This window comes from Sceloporus occidentalis, unplaced genomic scaffold (assembly GCF_023333645.1).
Source record: "Sceloporus occidentalis isolate IW3139 unplaced genomic scaffold, rSceOcc1.0.p SCAF_2, whole genome shotgun sequence".
Taxonomy (NCBI): Eukaryota; Metazoa; Chordata; class Lepidosauria; order Squamata; family Phrynosomatidae; genus Sceloporus; species Sceloporus occidentalis.
The window spans coordinates 63,286,030-63,307,696 of NW_028316982.1; the positions used below are offsets into that span (position 1 = coordinate 63,286,030).

The following is a 21,667-nucleotide window of genomic DNA, read 5'->3' on the forward strand; positions in this document are numbered from 1 at the left end:
CTGCAGAGTGATAAATCTTTAAACAGCTGCAGAATGACTCAGTCTTCTCTTACAAGCTCTTAACATTTTTCTTTCCCTTTCTCTTTTTATTCAATTTGACCAATGCTACAATTTTATCGTGGTGGGTAATGTGGGGAGGGGGAAATGATGTAGTACATATTACATGTTTTGGATTCTAAAGCTAGTGTCTAATAAATGCTTTTTGTAACATTGGGGCAGGGGCATTTAAAGATGTTGCATAGCATTGCTTCACCTGTGATCAGGCTAGAAGTTTCCTAAGGAGGAAAAGAGCTCCTATCCCCACAAAAAAAGAGCCTGCATGTGACAGGTATCTTTTCTGGTATGTCCCCACCTTGATCCTTCCTCAGACAGACTTCTCTATCATGTTGTCTCAAGAGAAACATGGAAAATACGCATGTGCCCCCATGTGTCTCTTACACAAAATAGCCTCAGGCAGTGGATCCACAAAGGAATGGAAATTTTATTTGAAGGCTTATTTTTAAAGACATAACACTGCCAGACAGGCTTTTATTTAGAGCTCCTTCAAATACCATTATCATTCTCTAAACCAGTGTTTCTCAACCTTTCTAATGCTGTGACCCTTGAATACAGTTCCTCATGGGGTGACCCCCCAACCATAAAATTATACTGTCAACAATGCAGACCAGTATATACTTGCTGTATATACTCGACTGTAAGTCGAGAAATTCATGCTCCAAAATAGATCCTAAAATCCTGGATTGACTTTTATACTGTTTAGAAAGGTCCGGAAGCAAGTACCGCTGTGATGCCCCACTCTTTGTGCCTGAAGGCAGAAGTGTGTGTGTGTGTAAGAATTTCCCAATCCGATTTTAAAGCCTTCTCTTCCCACCAAAGAAACACCCCATTTAACTCCACTTTCCCTTCCAAATTTGATTTTAAAGCCTTCTCTTCCCATTTAAAAATCACCCCATTTAATTCCACCTCCTTCCAATTTTCAAACCTCTCCTCCAGTATCTGTGAAGTGGTGTCAGGTGGCTGGGAAAGATCCAGAGAAGAAGGAAGCAGTGTTTTCCTCTTTCCATCCTTTGTTATAGCCCCGTAAGTTTTACCAGTTTATACACAGGTCATATCAAAATCCATTATTTTTACCCTGAAAACTTGCTTGACTTATATATGAGGTCAACTTGTACATTAATATATATGGTAACTGTTTGATCCCAAGAACATCCTGATGGCAAAAGCTATTCAACAATGGAACACACTCCCTTGGAGTGTGGTAGTCTCTTTCTTTAGGGTTTTTTTAAAGAGAGGCTGGATGGCCATTGTCAGGATTGCTTTGATTGTGTATTCTTGCATGACAGGGGATTGGACTGCATGGTCCTTGTGGTCTCTTCCAACTCTATGATTCTATCAGTTGAATGATATACCAAGGAACCAATATACTTAAATACTTGATAGCTTCTGTACACCAACCAAATTGTCAGTTGGCAAATGATCCAAGTATTCTCCCCAGTTCAAATAATTCAGTATTAAACAGAAACTTGACCATTGTACTGCTCTCTTCAGATCATTAACAGACTGATTAAATATCAACAGGCTGAATACAGATCTTCAGGACTAATTCCTGTTTACATAACAGTACCTACATAATGTGAATATGCTGCATTTATCATTATTAATTCTCCCCATTATGAAAACAATAAATTCATTATTTTCCTCTTAATCTGTTATAAATTCGTAAGACAACTGGGAATCCTCTTATCCTGTGACAATTTTATTTGCTCAACAGCTTAAGGAAGGAACTCCAGTCCACATAAACCATTTTACCTCCCTGCAATCTCACTATTCTCTTTTGGTTATTCTGGCATGCCTTCGTTTTCTAATGTTTCAAGCACATTTCTAAGTGTTTTCTTTTTTCTCAAATATTTGTTGTTCCTATTTCTGTATTTGCTTCTAAAGAATTAGGATCTTGTCATAAAAGGATGGAATAAAATATTTTAACAAATAAATAGTATTTTGATATAAATGTACTGTTTCTTTTAATTTTCCCCAATAAGATTCTCAATCACATCCCCATTTTTCTTACAAAGCATTATTTCAATTTATTCTTGCCTTTCTGGAGTTTCTATCACTTTTTATTTTTTCATTTGAAATGACTTCTTTTTAGGAAGACCTTAGCCACAACCCTTAATCTCTTAAAATAGTATACAAAAACACTGAAAGAAATAATTTCAGTCCCTTTCTGTTTATTACTTTTATAGAAATCCTGAAAAAAAACCTATCTTGAATATAAAATACATAAATATTTACAAATACGCACACAGACTGCAGTAAATTTGATGCTATAAAATTATTATTTTCACAAACCATAAATGCACATTTTTAGTGTCCTTAAGACCATGAAATAACAATTTTATGCTAAAGGATTCTAAGGTCAGCAGAAGCAGCTCTTCTACCTCCATACAAGCACAGAAGCCATATCACTAAGTCTATCTTTTGGCTAGCAATCAAACTGAAAGACTCAGTGTGCTGCCTGTGATAAATGATTTATTTATAACAAACATTCCATAAAAACCCTGCAATAAGACCACTGTTGTGGCTCTCTTCTAGAAAATTCTGACAACTAATCCTTTACTGAGTTGCTGAGTAACTAAATACAACTTAGTTACACTTCTAAAAACACATAATTTAAGGCTGATTTTGGAAGAAGACATTGAAAATCCAAAATGGCAGCTGCTGGAATAAATAGTGGATTGTTGCTGAACATCTGCAATAAAGGAAGGTGGCAAATCCTGTGAGGAGTAAGTGCAAGCATTTGAGGGATTTAAGCCACAGCTTAACTGCACCATCCAGAGAATGTGAAACCAATCTAAACAAGCAATCTTATTATCCTTAGATATAATCTATACTACTGACTTCAATAGGATTATAATCAGGTCCTTAAAAGCTTCTGTACAATCAGTTATTAAATCCAGACTGGGTAAAGAATGGTGACAGTCTGATAAATAGTTAACAACCTGTCGTATAGTTAACATTACTCTAAAAGCTTCTGCACAATGTCATTAATCTGACAAGCTACTGCATATTTTAATGCTATTTCTCACATAAAACATGAGATGTAATGTTTGCATTTTTTTTTAAAAAAGGTAGTTACGCTCCATTTAGTCCAGGACACAAATCTGAAAAGTTGCCTTTACTATTTCTAAACTGAGTCTATTAGTATACAATTAAATATTCCCCAAAAGAATACATGACTCTTCCAATAATACACCAACATCATCCCTGAGAATACCATGTAACTCTATAGTTAAGATCTTTTAGATAAATACCTGTCTTTAGCTCAAGTTCTGAAAGTAAGCCATCAATGATACAACAAACAGCATTTAAAATTAATCCTGATTATCTTGAAACAACTCCTTTTCCCTGAGCTACCTCCATGTTTGAGACATAAGGGCATTGAAGTATTCATAGCTGTACTCATGGTGCAGCGTTTTTTTCCCCTCATTGGTTTAAGTCAGATGCTACATCACTGTGCAGAGCAAACAGCAGTGCATTAGTTTAATTTCTCCCAATAAGATGGCTTTCTCTAGTGCACTTCACATTGAGGATGATTTTTCATTCAGAATGCTTTAATTGATATTTAAGAAATCCCTGAAAATGTGGAATCTCGGCTAAGAATCAGGCCATAGTGAAGCACGAGTAAACCATCCTAGAAAAAAAGAAAGAAAGAAAATTACATTTAGAAACAATTCCAGTGGAAAAGTGAAGGCTTGCCAAAGCTATTTTTCCTTATACAATGTAATGAAAAGTTATTCTTGGCTGTGAAGGAAAGGAACAAAATAGGCAGCACCCGAGTATGAAGTTACCTTGTAGTTTTCTCTTGGCACAATCTGTAAGTGATAGTGGTAAAACATCTGAAGAAATCAATATATTCTTCTGTTGTTTCAGTTATTTACTTATGCTTGTACAATGAAATACCCCCCTAAAGAAGTAACTGTATCAAAATGTATTACCCACTTTGAATTGTACTGTAGTATGAACAGAATGTAGTCACTTCATCTTTTGATTCAGCTCTCCGACCTGGACAAGCTCATCGTAATGACTCCTCAGAGTTTAATACTCCTTCCCATAAGTATGGGAGCCACTTTGTACTTTACAAGACAATTTATGTTTTCTGCCTTTAAACCACTGTCTCTCTTAGCTAAGCATATCAAATGTCATTGGCAGATATGCAATTATACATGCATATGACCTTGTACCATAAGAACCCTGAATTTTTTTAGATTTCCTCTGTATATTCAGATCAAGACTGATGCAGGTCTAACAAAAAGGGAGATGCCAATCCCTTTCTTGAGAACAAGCTTCAATTTCACCTCCCAGGACTAAAAGGAAAGGCATTTTTTTTTTCCTGAAACAAAATGCTTGAGTCCAATGGAACAAAGAATGATTGAAACCATAAGCATAGTTGTGGTAGCATTATGCAAGATGGGTACCTATTTGTTGGTGATACTATGCAAATGCTGGACAAGCTATTAATTACCATGTATAAACTGTGTGAATTTTATTAAGCTAATGTGGCAGTTCACATCACAATACAAGGCGAGGACTGAGGTACTCATTAACATAAATGATGCCTTTACATAGGTTCAGCCTGGCTAATGAGTCATCAGTTCTATGTTTTTCTGAGGAGCCTGAAATGGTGGCTGCAAGTGGTTGTGAAAGAGAACAAAGGGACTTTGGCTTCCTCTGCCATGTGCTGTATTTAGATAAAGAAGATGTGATAGCTTAAAAAGATCTACAATTTCACACAAAGCTTCACCTAATCATGTGGGGTTTCATCTAGGCCCCACTCCTATCTCCTTTTCAATACTCAAAGAGGTTTGACCAAAATATTGCCCATTGGTGTCAATACAGCCTACATGTTTATTTGCAAATGAAGAAAAACATACTGCAGTTTGCACACAATGTTTTTAATACAGTGTGTAGTTTGTGTCTCAGATCAGAGATAGACTTTAAACTTTCCTTCCCCTCACATACTAGGATGGTATGGAAAGATTGTAATTCTTTGTGGATGAGTGTGGGGACAAAGTACATACGATAGTGGGAGAGGGGGCAAGCTGTGCATGTGTTTTTCTGCATCTCTTGATTATCAACTCTGATAGTCAGGATGAAAAGATTGCCTATTTCATCGTACAACAAATGGTACTAAGCCTTTTGAGCCTCCCCGTGCCTTTTAAATTTGCCACTAACTTACCTGCACTGCACTCTCTCCTAGAGCTTGTCGGATTTCCCTTAGAGTCTGGTAGTTTTCTAGTAGGTGATCACCACATATTATGTCTACCTAGAAATAAACATTTAGAAGGAATCAAAATATTATTCTCTTTATATGCAATTAACAAGAAATTGTTAAATCGTCATATTAATAGCCATACATGGTTGTTGTTGTGTGCCTTCAAGTTGTTTCTGACTTATAAGTTGGAAATGACTTGAAGGCACACAACAACAACAGGTTTGAGTGAAAAAGGTTTGTGTTAAATCTAGTAATGAAATATATTTCAGTGGGCACTTGGCAAGCTTCACTGGGAAGAGCATACCAAAGCCAGGGCACTACAATGGGGAAGGCCCTACCAACAGTGCCTACCCTTCTGAGGGCTAGAAAATCAGACTTCGGAGAGCCTCTTAACAATCAGGCAAGTTCATGCCTTCTCACTCAGTCACTTCAATCACACACCCATAAATCTGACACAGTTGTGTGCCACACAACCAATATAGTTTCTATGCTGGAAGAATATACAATAGTTATTGAGATATAAAATGTAAAAGAACAGAAAATAATTGTGGCACTGATAATTCACATTGTGCAGTTACGTTGCTATTATAGTTGCCCCTCCAAGTCTGCGTACTTGAGAATCTGCAGAGGGGCGACTGCCATTAATGTCAATGGGGTGCACGCCCATGGCATGCCCCCTGCATGCACATGCTCCATTCAAGCCTATGGGGCTTGAATATGCACAAGTTTTGGAACTCGGGGAGGCATGGTGGAACAAATTCCCGTGAGTTCCAAGGGCCAACTGTATTCCATTTTAACTGTCATGGTATTTGTTGGCGATCTCCCATACAAGTAGTGAGCAGAGCTGACCCTGCTTAGCTTCCAAGATCAGATGGAATCTAATGCCTTTAGGGTATTTAGGCCCTCTTCACTATATAATTTTACTGTAACAAATTGCGCTTTTCCAAGTTACATAATGCCTTCTGAAAAGGAACACACAAAGAAAGCTAGAAGATTGATTCACTTCTTGCTATTACAAAGTGGGTTTTACCATATGGTGTGGACACAGCCCATTGTATGGTTCTGCAAATACCACAGCATACCTGACAGCCAGGAGCAAGGTCCATCTTTCTGCGGAGGAATTTCTCTACATGGCCAATGGTTGCATCTCCTGAAACACGTACAAACTTCTTTTCGAGGGGCTGCAAGGAAGAGGTAGCAAAGTTTATACTGTAAGGTTTCTATGCAATGCAGCAAGAAATTCTAATCAAAATCTTTTGCAAGGATGGCAGCTGTCGTCTAATAGATTTACAGCAATTTCGTTAGGAACTGGACAGACCAGCTTTATAACCGGGCCATATTGGGGGATCAAACCCAAGAAAGATACCTATTGTATCTGACTTACATAGATCATGATTCTAATCTCTATATCAGGGGTAGGCAACCTGCGGCCCCGCGAGGCCTTGGGACCGGCCCCAGCCCAGTCCTGCCGCCGATTGCCGCCGGGGCCTTTGGCGTCTCGTGCGAGGGGCATGGTGGGGCAATTGTCTATAGAAACCTCAGAAACATGCATTTATCTTAACATTTTTTTAAAAATCAGCAAATTTTTTCACGTGTCCTCCATTTTTTATTAAAAAGTGCCCTTCATTTGAAAATTTTGTCCTACATTTGTCCCGGTTTATTTATTTAATTAATTTTTTAAAAAAATTTATTTATTTATTTGCTTCGGCCCCCCAGTTGTTTGAGGGACAGCAACCCGGCCCCCGGCTCAAAAGGGTTGCCTACCCCTGCTCTATATCATATTGAATTTCATATGTATTTGCAACATTACATATAAAATCTTACTTCCAACCTTCAAAAGTAACCTTTTTTTAAGCTGTGCTTGTGAACCTTTGTGGGTAGTTTAATTTCTGGATAGTTTACATAGAAGACAGACAATTAGGTTGTTCAGTATTTGGAATTCCCACTGTGATTCATTATCTGGTCAGACTAAAATATTACATCCCAGTCTTAAAAACTTTTCTTTGTCTGTTGTAAATAATGGACTTAGAAAGACAGTTTAGGACAGAATCACTTCTTCTCATACTGCAGTGTTTAATTATGGATGTTATTAAAACAGAATACAGGATACAAAAAGATAAATGTTAGCAATATTCGTACCTTAAAATTCCCAGAGAGATCATTAGCTCTGAAAGAAAAATGAATTGACACAATCAATATGTCTTAAGCTGCATGTGTTCTTGGATCTCTCAGCTGCTAAATCAACAAGATGCCATTATATATCACTTACCATAAACTGTTCCTTTTTGGGAGTCCAAAGTAGAGCTGGCTATATTCTACTCAATGCTCAGGAGAGGCAAAGTTGCGATGTTATATTTTTTATAAAAGGTGTCCTTTGCCTCAACCTTCAGTTTTGACCACAGCCATCATGTTTTGAGAAATGATTCAGGTAGGAGGATAGCACAGAAGAGAAAAGGGAGGAAAGCAGATGCAAAGGGCTCTCACCTGACAGATATAAAGGCAAATGCAACAATCCAAAAGGCACTAAAAGTATGCAGGATTCCCCATCAGCCCCCTCAAGTGTGGGGTTTCATCTGAACCTCCCCAGAAGAAAAAGTTAGAAGTACCAATGTACTCTTCACTGGGAGATCAATCATAAGGCATCCTTACTAAGATTAATTCCATGGCTATTGTTGTACTGAGTGTAAGCAACCGACTGCAGGACCCATCTCCCAAAGGCAACAGCTGAAAATAAGTTCATATGGTAGTATTTGGAAAAGGCACTCCCATTTGTTGCATCCTGCAATAAAGATTTCAGGCTGGTGGAGAAGGCTGCTCATACGGCTATGGATCTACAGGTAGAGTATTTTGAGGTCAAATCAGGTGAGATAAGTCATGCAGGCCTTGATCCAGCATGTTAATGTAGATATGGAGATTCTTTTTACTCCATGGAAGGATTAATCCAGTATCAAAAGTGACCACATCCATGTCAATTCTAGAGCTGTTCTTAGTCCAAAATGGTCCTACTTACAACAGCATTCTGGATGAAGCTACAGAATTGTCTATCAGAATTGACACTGAGAAGAGAAGCTTTAAGGAGAGACTCAAAGGATCTGGATTTGAGAAAAAAGTGTAAGTTCCAAGAAGAGGAGCTAGTGGCAGCCCTGATAAATGGTTAATTTTATAGCAGAGGCTGGAGTAGAAAAACAGCCACATGTAATCAGGCCACTGTGAGATCTATAGAGGTCATGTCTAAGGTATGTCTCCTGGATAGTCCAGAGTGCATTTCATGAATTTTTGTATGTCATAAACCAGAGGTAGTTCTGACAGTTCCTTCCTCCCATCCAAGTACTAACCAGGGCTGATCCTGCTTAACTTCCAAGATCATACAAGATCTGGTGCCTTTAGTGTATTTTGTTAATTGATTCTACATAATCCAAATCAAATCTTTCAGTGGTTTAAGACTGGCTTGCTAAAAATTTAAACATATGACACAATCATATTTCAGTTAAATCAAGACTGTATTCCAGTTTATGGTTAGTTTCATTTTGAAAATTCACAATGAAATGCTAACTGAGAAATTTTTCATACATCTCTAATACTATTACTCCAAAGTTGCTAGCTGCCACTGCCCTCTGGTGTTTCAAAAAAGCAGATACCGTACATACTCAACTGTAAGTCAACTTCATGTATAAGTCGAGGGCCAAAATTATGGATTTTGAAATGACTCATGGATAAATCGATGATAAAATTTAGGGCCATGCAACAAAGGATGTAAAGGACGAAGTTTACAGTCTTCATACAGAAATGTCTTATTCAGATCCTTCTAAGCTCAATTCCTCTTGGCACTCTTTTAAGAGGAAGTACCAAAGAAGTGCCACCACTTCCATTTTCCCACCCAAGCATTCAAAAAGGCCAGAAGCAGCATCATGGTGGAAACAGTAGAAGGGGTTGGTGCTTTTCCCCCCATGCTCCCAGGATGAACTAAGCTGTAGCAATATATATACCCAAGTCCTTTCTAGGCAAGCATTCTCTGAAGATGCAAGCCACAGATGCTGGCGAAACATCAGGAAGAAACTCTTCTAGAACATGGCCACATAGCCCAAAAAACCCACAAAAAAACATGGATGCCAGCTATGAGAGCCTTCAACTTCACATAAGCTCTTACCTTTTGCCACTCTGCTCAGAGAAGAAGAGTTAAAATACACTACTTACATTGACCTGTCAATTAGTCGAGACAGCTTTTTGGGGGTCAATTTTTTTATTAAAATTTCTAGACTTATACATGAGTATATACAGTATTTTAAACAATTATCTTGCCAAGAGCCACTGTGGTATAGTTGTTTGACAGTTGGACTAGGACACTGGAGACCAGGGTTCAAATACTGGCGAAGCCATGTAAACCCAATGGATGACCCTGGGCAAATCACACACTCTCAGCCTCAGAGGATGGCATTGGCAAATCCCCTCTGAAGAAACTTGTCAAGAAAACCCACTCCTGAGTAAACTCTTTTCTGCATTGTAATTGGTCAGATAGTAGATAAAAAACTGTTTCAAAACAGCTCACAAGCTCAAGAAAAATCTATCTTGGTGTTTCCATATATTGAATTTGCTCTTCCAATATTCTTCTATACCCAAAGATTGTTGTCTGGCACTATCTTTCTCTCTTCTGGCCCAATTTCAAATGCTATACTATTCCTAAACATCATGCAAATTCAAAAGGGATTAACTGCCTGAATTTTTTCGCAATATGTACACACAAATGGGCATAGTGCAAACAAGTTAGGAAGAGTCATGCATCCAATTATCATGCACAATGATACATATGTGACTGTCTTCCATTTTAATTACAGAATTTCTCTGAATTAACAGGATCTGATGTATCCTTTAATTACTTTTATGGGGTTACTTATAAGAACCAAATGGAAAAAAATAACTTTTACTTACCCAATAAACTCCAGGAGTAGTGATGTGTCAAGTTCTGGGGGAATACGGAACACTGAGCCCACAACTTTGCGGGGCCTTCCTCTACCTACAGTAACTGCTTGTGGTGCTGCTAAGATAATAATAAGATAAACAAAACTTTAAGATAAATAGCCAGGTAGCATCTGCAGTAGAATAAAAGCTGAAATAAGGTGAATAGACATCTATTATAGTTCAGCAATGCACAACCCAAACTGCTTAAGGCTACTGTTACTAATTCAAATGGGCCAAATCATTAGAAAGATTGCCAAAGAACTTTTTGCTACAATTTCAACTCAACATTTTCTGTCAATCCAGTGTATTAAGGCTGCTTCTCTTGTTATTACTCCATATTCCCCCAAAGACTTCTCAACAAAAATCTGTTCTATATAGTATGCTCTCTCTTCTCGCATTCCCATTCTACTTGTTCTTCTTTCTACCACCCTTAACTTTTTTGCTATCTACTCAATAATACCCTATATCTCAGTCATTTATTGATTCATTTACCCAATCAAAAAGTCTTGGCAACTCTGGCCTGTTACAGACAGCCAAAATAAAGCTGCTTAGAGTCACAGTGGAGGTATGGTGTTTCAATGATGCATGCATCCTAAGAGTCCAGAAGCCACACCAAAGCCACGCTCCAGTTCTTAGGGCTGGAGCGTGGCTTTGGTGTGACTTCTGGACTCTTAGGATGCATGCATCATTGAAACACCATACCTCCACTGTGACTTGAAGCAGCTTTATTTTGGCTGTCTGTAACAGGCCTCTGTTTCTGAACTGTCACCTATTGTTACCTTTGTGTCTACAGTATTGCGACCCCCATTTTTTTAGTTAGGGCCTTACTCTTTTCCTACCTGTAACTAAGTCTGTTTCACTCCCATCTTTCTCTCCTCCACAAATCTCACTGCATGACCATACATTAGTTTTTCAGTCTCTTTCATTAGTTGTTATTACATATCTACTTTTACTCCCCTCATCCTTATCTTCCTACTCTTTGAGCTTAACAGCTACCACACACCAAAGGTTTCACTCTCCCAGCAACTTGTAACAGCAAAGGAATCTCAGACATAAATGGGACATGAAGCAAAGCTGACTGGTTGGCTACAGTCTAGAAAAGCTAGTACAGACTACACACAAAAAAACCCCTTAAAATCCAGAGAAAGAAGAAAAAAATAGAATAGACCTAATGACATAGGCAGGTCTCTATGAATCTATTCTTCAGTTTTCCAGGCAAGTACAAGCAACAGACCCGTTTATCACAATTAGCTTACTTGCTAATTAGCTTACTTGCTGTTCACCACTATGAACTTTGGAATAGCGGTATATAAATAAAACAAAAACAAATTAAAATATGAGAAACTCCTATATTCCTCCTTAGGAGATGTGTCTCATTATGTTAAATGCTGGAGAAGGAACTATACTATGTCTGTTAATCAAGGTACATACATACGGACACTGGTAACTACAAATAATGACTGGCTAGAACGTCAAGCCATAATTCTGAGGCTGATGTATACGGCCATCCACCATTCCCATGAGCTTGGACAACTCTTGGATATTACCATAAAAATGCAAGAGTCACAAGCAATGGTATTCTGAATTTCACAATAAAGTTACACTTAGGAAAGTGGCCACAATTTGTGTACAGGTCTGAACTAATGACATCCATTATAGTGAGATTTTGGCCCTTAATTCTCCATACCCATGAATAAGGTCACTAACTAAAAAGGAGAAAAAGGAAAAAGAGGAAGAAGAATTTACTAGCACTTTTAGACTAAATTATCTATTTTAGCATGAGCTTTCATGGACATGAAAGTGTTCATGATGTCAGAGTTTGCATCCTTCTGTATCCTGTTACACTCTATCATACTTCCACAAGTGTATAACTGTGCTCAGTGGTGACACCCGGTGCAGGGGGTGGGGCCTCTGGAGGAGGGACTTCCGGCACCATGCGCTGCATGGGACCATGCATACATACAAGTATGCAGCGGCCCAGATGAGGTACCCAAGGCCCCAGGAAGGGCCCATGGGGGTGTGGGGGGGAACCAACCAGGTGTCACCCCCTTTGCGGTGTCACCCAGTGCAACCCGCACCTCCCACACCTGCCATGCTTAAAAAGCTGTGGTTTTAATAATCTATCTGAAGAGGTGAACTGATAAAACCACAAACTACATACACATATAAAAAACACATAATAAGGTTTAACAAACAATTATGACCTTTTCTAATTACAGGCCTGCAAAACTGAAGGTGATAAAACTTTCTTAAAAATGCCTGCTGGCTTTGCAATTAGGTGTTCCAAATAAAAATTTAAAAAATAGCCTCAAATTTGCTCCACTACGCACAGTTTTTTTTCATCACTAGCTTTGATGTTTCAATGTTGTAATATGTGATCGAATGAAATGATCCTGCAAATGATTATCCTGCAAACAGTTAGGTCTGAAGCAGGTGGGCCAAAAGGAGCAGCTTCCGACCGATTCAGCGGCGTGAAATGCAGATGACACATGCTTCTGGAGTGGCCAAAAGCTGCTCTGAGGCCACCCCAAAGTGGCCCGAAGCCACCGGCAAAAGTAAAGAACCGTTCCTGCTGATGGCCCATTTGGGACCATAACAGAGACAGCGGGCTATGCGGTCATTGCAGCCCAGGTCTACTTTGCCCCTAAAAAGGGGCTTAATGTATTCTAATAGCCTTTTAAAATACTTTAATTTGCTGATATGAAGCACAGAAATCTATTCAAAAGGACTAAAAGAAATCATTCTGGAAAATCAGCATCCATACTTAATCAAAGATGAGTAACAAATAAATTAATAATATTGAATTTGTGAAAAACTATGTGGGATACAATATTTTACTGTGCTTTTTGAATTCAGCACCCAAATACATCAAAAACAGCTACAATATTGAAAAAAGTTTTCTCATTGCAGGCCTGTATTACCAAAGTAACTTCACTGTCCAGCAAGGAACACATATCATGACTATGTCCTGTCAGTGAACATCCTTATGGTAGTGAACAAATCATAGTCTGTAGTTGGAAGGCTCAGCTATATGATCCAGTAGTAGAAAATAGCATGGATATTATACTATTAAACTGTAATACACACAGCTTACCAGGTTTGGGTATTTCTAGACCTCTCTCTCTGTAGAAATCATGCATTTGTTTTTTCTCTCCTAAAATATGCAATACATAATTTCTTGTGTTACTGATCATTGTACGTATAGGAACTTTAGAGATCTTTTTGAAATACACATTGACAACAGCAGCTACCAAATCCAACAGAATTTTCATAGATGATAAAGACCGGAAAACAAGAAAGCAAAGCCTGAAAATGGTAACATTGCTAAGATACGTAGGACTTTTTAATACAAATTATGAAATGCATAATCCATTTCAGTATATAATTTTAAGAGTAAAGAGATATAACTTGCTGTGAGAACTCTGTAGGGCTCAGTACCTCAACAATGGGTTTTGGCCCCATTTCAAACTTTCCCTCTCCTCCATTGTCCTTCTTTGCTTCCTTGTTCTGGTGTTGTCTCCTCCACTTGATTTCACATACTCATTTGTTTAGCATTAACCTGCAGAACATGCTTTGGCATTTCTACATTTTGCTGGTTATATTTCATAGGTGTTAATTATGTTAGGCAAACCATGAGCAAGCTGTAATCATAAATGGTAAGAACAGTATCTATGAAAGAATTTTAGCAAAGAATGAGGCCAAAAAATTGCATTTATGCAGGAACTTTCAAATTACAGTCCTCCCTTTGTTCTCACGGTCTTTGGACCCTCATCCCTCGCTTATGCACAAGGGATGAACGGAGGGAGAATGAATGGGGTGCGCACCTGCATGCTCCCATGCCAATAGGGCTTGAATATAGGCAAAAGTCCATTTTCGCGAGGAGGACCGGAACAGATCCCCGTGAAAAAGGAGGGACGACTGTAGTCCTCAAATAGCTTGAAAAAATAATGTGATTTTGGCATTTGCAATGTTCTAACAGACTTGGGGAAGGGAAGGAATTGTGGATACAGAAAAAAAGATTATGTGGGCTACAGAAACTATGGCCATTAAATTGTTGCGATGAAGATGAAAAGAAAAGGTGAGAAGGATTAAGAGACAGATGCACTACCTGCTGATCAAGCTATATGTACTGGTGGTAGAAATTAGACCTCTTTGGTATTCTGGCATTGCTTTAGCAGTTCCCAACAAGATGTTAAGCTTTTCTATAAATTATAGTCTGAAAGTATGATAAAATGAAAGGTGATCATTTTAGCATATCCAGTTACAACAAAATTTCTTTTACTGTAGCAAATGGCACTTACAGAAGAAAGAGAAAACTGATCTTAAGAATCTAAAACAAGATGATTTGGGAATATTACTCAATGCAAAAAGTAGTTGGTACTCCTGTACGCTCTAATTAAGCCTGTCATTATTTTTATTTTTTAATCAATACCAGTAAGATCAAAATACAAGACTTACTTTCCTCCAAGTTGACAACTAACTTATATACTATATCTTGCAACTGTCGATCCAACCTACAGGAAGAGATGAGAAGATAGTTACTAGACTGAAATACATTAATTAGACATTTTTCATCTATAATTGTGGCCTAGAATACAAATGGCTCTGTCCTACAAGCAAAGTTTTTGGACAAGACTAAGGTAGTAGTCAACACTTGCAGGCCACAATTGCAAAACCAATTTAGTTATTATCTTTAAAATACTGTATTGGTGTACTAGGGAAAATCTGAAGCCCCAGAAACAAGTCTGCCTGCTTTGAAATATTCCTCCACTCAAATATCACAACAAGCACAGTTTAGAATAAAAATATGAATGCTGACTCAAAACCATTATTCTTATAAACCAACTAAACATAAATAGAAAGTAATATATAAGATGATTACCTGATATTATAAAGAGGCTGTGTCTGGTGCACTACAATGTTGCATTTCGGACATCTGTTACTATAGTAAAAATGTCTAACTATGCAGCTTTTACAGACTGTAAAAAATAAATTTATAGTTATATGCAGACAATTACCAAATATAATGCAATATGTTAATAAGTGTTGGCTAAACTGCAGACGAATTCTAAAATAAACAAAGTGAAAAGGCAACAGTGTTGCTTATGTAAACTTCTACCTTATTTTGGATGAAAAATATTTGAAAATGATTATAAAGAGACTTTTAGCAATAAGGTCTGCAGAAGGAGAAGCAATATGTATTATTATTATTAACAACTTTATTTATGCCTCACTTCTTCAAATATTTAGTATTTGGTTAAAACAGTCTTTATTTCAGAATATCAGCAACATGCACAAAATAATGTAATGAAACAGAGTTGATCCTATCCTACCCAACTTTGCTCTGGAACAGCCCTCCCTTCACATTAAGTTATCACAACTTTAACCACTGTATTTTATCCTTTCTTAGGCCCAAAACACACTGCAGAAATAAACCAGTTTGACACTACTTTAACTTCCCTGGCTCAATGCTAGGGTGTCCTGGGAACTGTAGTTTTGTAAGACATTTAGCCTTCTCTGTCCAATTCCCAGGATTCCCTAGCACTAAGCCAGGGCAGTTAAAGCAGCCTCAAACTGGATTATTTCTGCAGTGTGTTTTGGATCTTATTCCCCCAGCTGTTGACAACTCAGTAGTTTATTCTTTTCCCTCTAACATTGGCATCGAAAGGCAAAAAATGATGAGCCAAGTGCAGTAGCTGAACTTCAGACAAGCTAGTGAATGATAGCCACTGGATACTGAAATTTGTAATTTAACAAGGTACCAACATTCAGTGGCAAAACAGAATGCTTTGCCTGCAGTAAGTCTCAGGTTCTGTTGCTGGTTTCTCTCCCTCTCTTTTAAGAATCAGATGTCAGGTAATTTGAAAGATATTTCTACCAGAAACGAGGAAAATCAAAGATATTCAGAGCTGATGAACAGTCTAACCCAGGGGTAGGCAACCTTTTTGAGCCGGGGGCCAGGTTGCTGTCCCTCAGACAACTGGGGGGCCGAAGCCGGGGGTGGAGCTTCCACCCTCCGGGGGGGGAGGCGGAGCCGCATGCCAGGGGTGGGGCATCCACCCTCCAGGGGCGGAGCCACATAACAGGGGTGGAGCGTCCACCCCCGGGGCGGAGCCGCATGCTGGGGGTGGGGCTTCCACCCTCCAGGGCAGAGCCATATAACAGGGGTGGAGCTTCCACCCTCCAGGGGCGGAGCTTCCACAGAAGCATCATCATAATCCTCACTACCACCACCTCCACTGCTATCATTGTTACAGCAGACCTTTCAGCAATAAATGCACCAAAAATACACAGAAATGCACTTTGGAAAGTCACACTCCTCCTCCTCTTTCTCATTGAGAGGGGATTTTGCACATAGAACACCAAGGGCAAGTGAAAATAATAATAATAATAATAATAATAATAATAATCAGTTACAAGCATGGAAACTACTAAAATGCAATTCAAAATAAAAGGCAGGAAACATGCACTCTTTCAACCCAGAAAAGCCACAAGGTACTACTGAGAGGGCATTTTGCAAAGAACACCAGGGCAATTAAATAATAATATTAATATTAAAGTTACAGGCATGGAGATTACTAAAATGCAATTCAAAATAAAAGGCAGCAAGCAAAGAAAAGCCACAAAGTACTACTGGGAGGGCATTTTGCAAAGAACACCCACCTAACCCCCTCCCCCAATGAACCAACCTGTGGCTGCAGCTGCTGCTCTGGCTCCGTTTCTTCCTGGCTTTGCCCTCCTTCTGCTGCCTCCTCCTCCTCCTTTCCCTGCTCTTAGGGAGGAGGAGGAGGAGGGCGGAGGGCGAGGTGGAGCCTGCTGAAGGCCCACTGCAGCCCCTGGAACCCTGTTGGAGTGCTCTAGGGGCTGCAACAGGCCTGCTACATGGGCACCGCCATTTTGTTTTGCAAAATGGCGGCGAAATCTCGTGTGACCTTTGCCATCCTGAGGTCTCGCGAGATTTTGGCCGCCATTTTGAAAAACAAAATGGCGCCCGGAGCGGCAAAAAAACGGGGGAAATCGGCGGCAGGAGTGCTCGGGGGCCGCTTGGAAGGCCTTGGCGGGCCGGATCCGGCCCGCGGGCCGCAGGTTGCCTACCCCTGGTCTAACCTGTTATCAACCAGCTTTCTAGCTTACCTAGAAGCCTTGGATTCCACCTTAGAAGAAAGGCAGGAAATAAAGAGCAGTATGGGGCCATTCCACTGACTAAACATGATATGAATCTCAAGAACCTGGCTTTCTACTTTTGCTTTGAAAACAGAGCAGTGTCCCCTAGTTATATAGCACTTCAGATACCAGTATCAACAAGTAACTTCATGGATTTAAGGTCGGAGAACATGCTATAGGTTTGGATTGCCATGTGATCATCTGCACTGGTTCGTCTATGACAATGAAGACAAAAAGCATCAAAAATTGAGGGTGAGATAATTATTTCTTTATGTAGGAAGTGAAAATGAAAGGCAGGTACAAGTATCATAGAATCATCGAGCTGGAAAGGGCATTATAGACTGAGTCCAACCCCGTTCAGTGCAGCAACTCCAGCTAAGCATTCCTAGTAGGTAGCTGTCTAGCCTAGTAAAAACATTATTTAGAACATATTTTTCTTCTAAATTAATTTTCAGAACTGGTAGGAATTAAAGATAAAGGGGAATGAACCTTTTCTGAAAACCCAGATGGATTGCTAAAGTGAACTGATCTTTCTCTATATGCAAATTTAAGCTTCTTTTGAACAAGAAATCTGTACCACTACATACATGTATGAAGACACTCTGTGATGGTCGTGGCATCTATAAAGTACCCCTTGCAGATAGGACACATGATATATGGTGTCAGCTCAGAGAGGTTAATCATGCGCTGCAAATGCAAAAAAAGAAGTATGTCAGAATATTTTAAAAGTTTATTTGCTAAAAATACTGAAGATATACCAAAAGAAATTGAAATATTGAATACATGCAAATTTTAAAATTTTGCCTAATTAATCTTTCTTTTCAACAACAGGACTTCAAATCCACTTTGGAAAGAAAGGGTATAAATACAGATGTAAGAGTAGTGTGATCTTTGGCTGCCTCAGTAATTGAGTGCAAGAGAGGGCTCAGGCCATTACCTTCACAGCCTGTGAAGTTTAAGAAACAGACAAGACATGAAGTGCTGATTTTATACTAATGTTGCTACCTTGTTTTATCTCATTTTCAGTTTATTTCACTCTGGCAACCAGGTAATTGAAATATATGCAAATACAGTCGACCCTTCTAATACATGGATTTTTTATACATGGATTCAAGCATCCATGGTTTGAAAATATTCCAAAAAAGTATAAATTTCAACTATCAAACCTTGATTTTCCAATTTTTATAAGGGACACCATTTTGCTATGTCATTATATTTAATGGGACTTGCGCATCCACAGATTTTGTTATCCAAGGGGATCTTGGAACCAAACCCCAGTGTATAGCAAGGGTCCACTATATATATAATTTGGTATGCAAATATATAAAATAAATATAAAATAAAACATGGGACATTCAAGAAATACGACATCATGAGAAATACAGCAAAGGCTTACACATTTGGAGGGGAAACAAAATTATTACATTTTTAAACCACAACACTCATTCCTAAAGGAAGTCAAAGCATATTCTACACTAGTAATAACCTTGCCACAGTGTGCAATGAGAGCAAGTAAAACTGATCAAGGATTTTAATTTGAATTCGTTACATCCAAACCCAGCTCTCTAAACATAGCACCTTGCTAGTAGTATTTACAGCAAAGTATTCTGGGAAGGGAGACAGCATGGCATAGTAGTTTGAGCATTGGACCTAGACTCTGGAGAACAGGGTTCAATTCCCAGCTCAGCCATGTAAACTCCCTCCCTCCAAGTCACACTCTCTCAGCCTGAGGGGAAGGCAAGGGCAAACCTCCTCTGAACAAATCTTGCCTCGAGAACATGATAGGTTTGCCTTAATGATGCCAAGAATTGGAAATCTCTTGTAGGCACAGTTCTAAGATATAGCCGTGTTAGTCTGTAGAATCATTACGCAGAGAGATCTTGTAGCACCTTTGAGACTAACTGAAATAAAGAAATTGGCAGCTTGAGCTTTTGTACACTAAAGTCTACTTCCAAATGCATCTGAGGAAGTAGACTTAAGTCTACGAAACCTCATGCTGCCAGCTTCTTTCTTTCAGTTAGTCTCAAAAGTGCTACAAGATCTCTCTACATACTTGAAGGCACACTATATTCTCAGTAGCATTTATTTATATACGTTTATTAACCATCCCTCCTTTCAAAACAACCCTAAGAGGTAAGTTCCACAGCCAAGAAGGGTTTTGAACCAGGTCTTTCCAACCTGAGTCCACTGCTCTAACCACTAGGAGCTGCTGCTTTCTTTACTTGAGCATGACCTTATGCTCCCCCTTGCCTCATCCTAACCCTTCTGTGTGTATACATGCCTTCAAGTTGCCTGTCAATTTATGCTAACTCCATGATTTTTTCATAGGGTTTTCTTAGACGAGAAATACTCAAGAGTTGGTTTTGCCAGTTCCTTCCTCTGAAATATAGCCTACAGGTTCGATTCCCAGCTTGGCCTACTTGGAGAACTTGGGCAAGTCACACTCTCTCAGCTTCAGAGGAAGGCAATGGCATACCTCCTCTGAACAAATCTTGCCAAGAAAACCCAGTGATAGGTTCCCTTTTGGGTCAAAACGACCTGAAGACACCCAGCAGCAACAAATCTGGTATTCACTGGCGGTCTGCCATCCAAATACACTTGTCCCTCCATATTCGCTAGGGTTAGGGGCACAGGACCCCCGTGAATATGGAAAAAACGCAAATAACAAAAACACTCTTTTTACCTGGGAGGACACCTCTCTAGGAATCTCTAGGTCCTCCAGTGCAACTCTGTGGTCAACATCTGACAGGCACTGACCATAGAACTTCACTGGAGGAGCTACAAAAGCCTAGTAGAGTATTCTCTCTAGGAATCTCTAGGTCTTTCAGTGCAACTTTTAGAGGAGGACCTAGATATTCCTAGAGAGAACATATTAATAAAACCTGTAAATAATCAAAGTCGCAAATATGAAGGAATGCGTGTATTAACAAGAGATGATGACCTTGCTTAGCTTCCAAGATAAGATGGGATCTTGTGCCTTTGGCCAGACTGCTCTGAGTACTAGGGAATCCTGTGCATCTGAGCTCTCCAACAAAGGGCTAAGTCTCACAAAACCAGAGTTCCCAGAATCCCCTAGCATTCAATGAGGGCAGTTAAAGCAGTCTCAAACTGGATGATTTCTGGAGTGGGTTTTGGACCTTTGTGGGTATTTAGTCCCTATCCATGGTCCAAAATACGTTTGGGACCACTTTAACTGCCTTGGCTCAGTGCTAGGGAATCCTGGGAATTGTAGTTTATTATGTCACCAGAGTTCTCCTGGTTAAATGTCTCCCAAAACTACAGCTCCCATAATCCCCCTAGCATTGAGCCAGGGCAGTTAAAGCAGTTTTATCCTGGATTACTTCTGCAGTGTGTTTTGGACCTTTGGTGATATTTAGGACCCAGAATATGGATACTTTATTACACTAATGTCCAAAAGACACTGCGGAAGTAATCCAATCTGGGACCCCTTTAACTGCCTTGGCTCAGTGACAGAGAATCCTGGGAACTGTAGTTTATCGTGGCACCAGAGCTCTCATGGTTAAATGTCTCCCAAAACTACAGCTCCCAGGATTCCCTAGCACTGAACCAGGGCAGGTAAAGCAGTCTCAAAAGTGGAGTGTGTCTTGGGCCCTGACCTTATTACCTCCTCCGAATTGGCTTCGTCTTCCTTCATCTCAAAAGCCCTTTCTAGACCCTCTCCTTCCCCCTCTTCCTCTTCCTCTTCTTCATCCTCATCCTCTTCCTCCATTTCTTCGTTTCCTTCCCCGCTGGACTCAGAAAGGCTTCCCTTCTCGAAGCGGGGCCCAGCCCCAGAGGAGGAGCAGCCAGGGGCTTCCAGGGCTCCTGCTTCCCCTCCTTCCAGCCCTTCGCTCATCATGGCCGCCTCTCAGAGGAAAACAAGCCCCTGGGAAGCTCACTCTTCTCCTAGAAGGAGGAATCCTCAGCAAAGTGACTGAGAGCCCCAAGGCGCATGCGCGAAGAAGAAGCCTGTTGTTGGCGTGAGGTTCTTTCTCACACAGCTGCCTCATTTGCATATATGTCCGCGCTAAGGCTGCTGGGAAATGGAGTTTTCGTTTCAGGTTCAGGCCATCAGGAAGTCGGTTCGAGGCCTGGCCTCGGTCACTAATATAATATAATATAATATAATATAATATAATATAATATAATAATATAATATATATTTCTAAAAAATAGCCATGGAAATATGTGTTGTTTTTCTCTTTGTACTTTATTTATTTAAAAGGTTAATTGTAATTTTTATCTGAAAACAAAGATACTGTTCTTGGAATGCGT

At 39.5% G+C, this 21,667-nt stretch overlaps 1 protein-coding gene across 2 annotated transcripts; it reads right to left on the reverse strand.

Annotated features, from left to right (window-relative positions):
* Positions 1–2,317: 2,317 nt before the first annotated feature.
* LOC149318471 (polycomb group RING finger protein 6-like) lies at positions 2,318–21,323 on the reverse strand. Of its 2 annotated transcripts, none has more exons than XM_089509789.1 (10): positions 21,018–21,323; positions 17,980–18,079; positions 15,111–15,207; positions 14,687–14,742; positions 13,323–13,382; positions 10,199–10,304; positions 7,412–7,439; positions 6,355–6,453; positions 5,237–5,323; positions 2,318–3,691 (listed from the first exon to the last, which is right to left on the reverse strand). In XM_089509789.1, exons 1-10 carry the CDS (start codon positions 21,249–21,251, stop codon positions 3,623–3,625), a joined length of 936 nt encoding a protein of 311 aa, XP_089365915.1. In that variant the 5' UTR covers positions 21,252–21,323; the 3' UTR covers positions 2,318–3,622. The 2 variants fall into 2 exon arrangements, with proteins under 2 accessions (XP_089365915.1, XP_089365914.1); XM_089509788.1 differs by having other exon boundaries at positions 10,199–10,307.
* Positions 21,324–21,667: the final 344 nt, after the last annotated feature.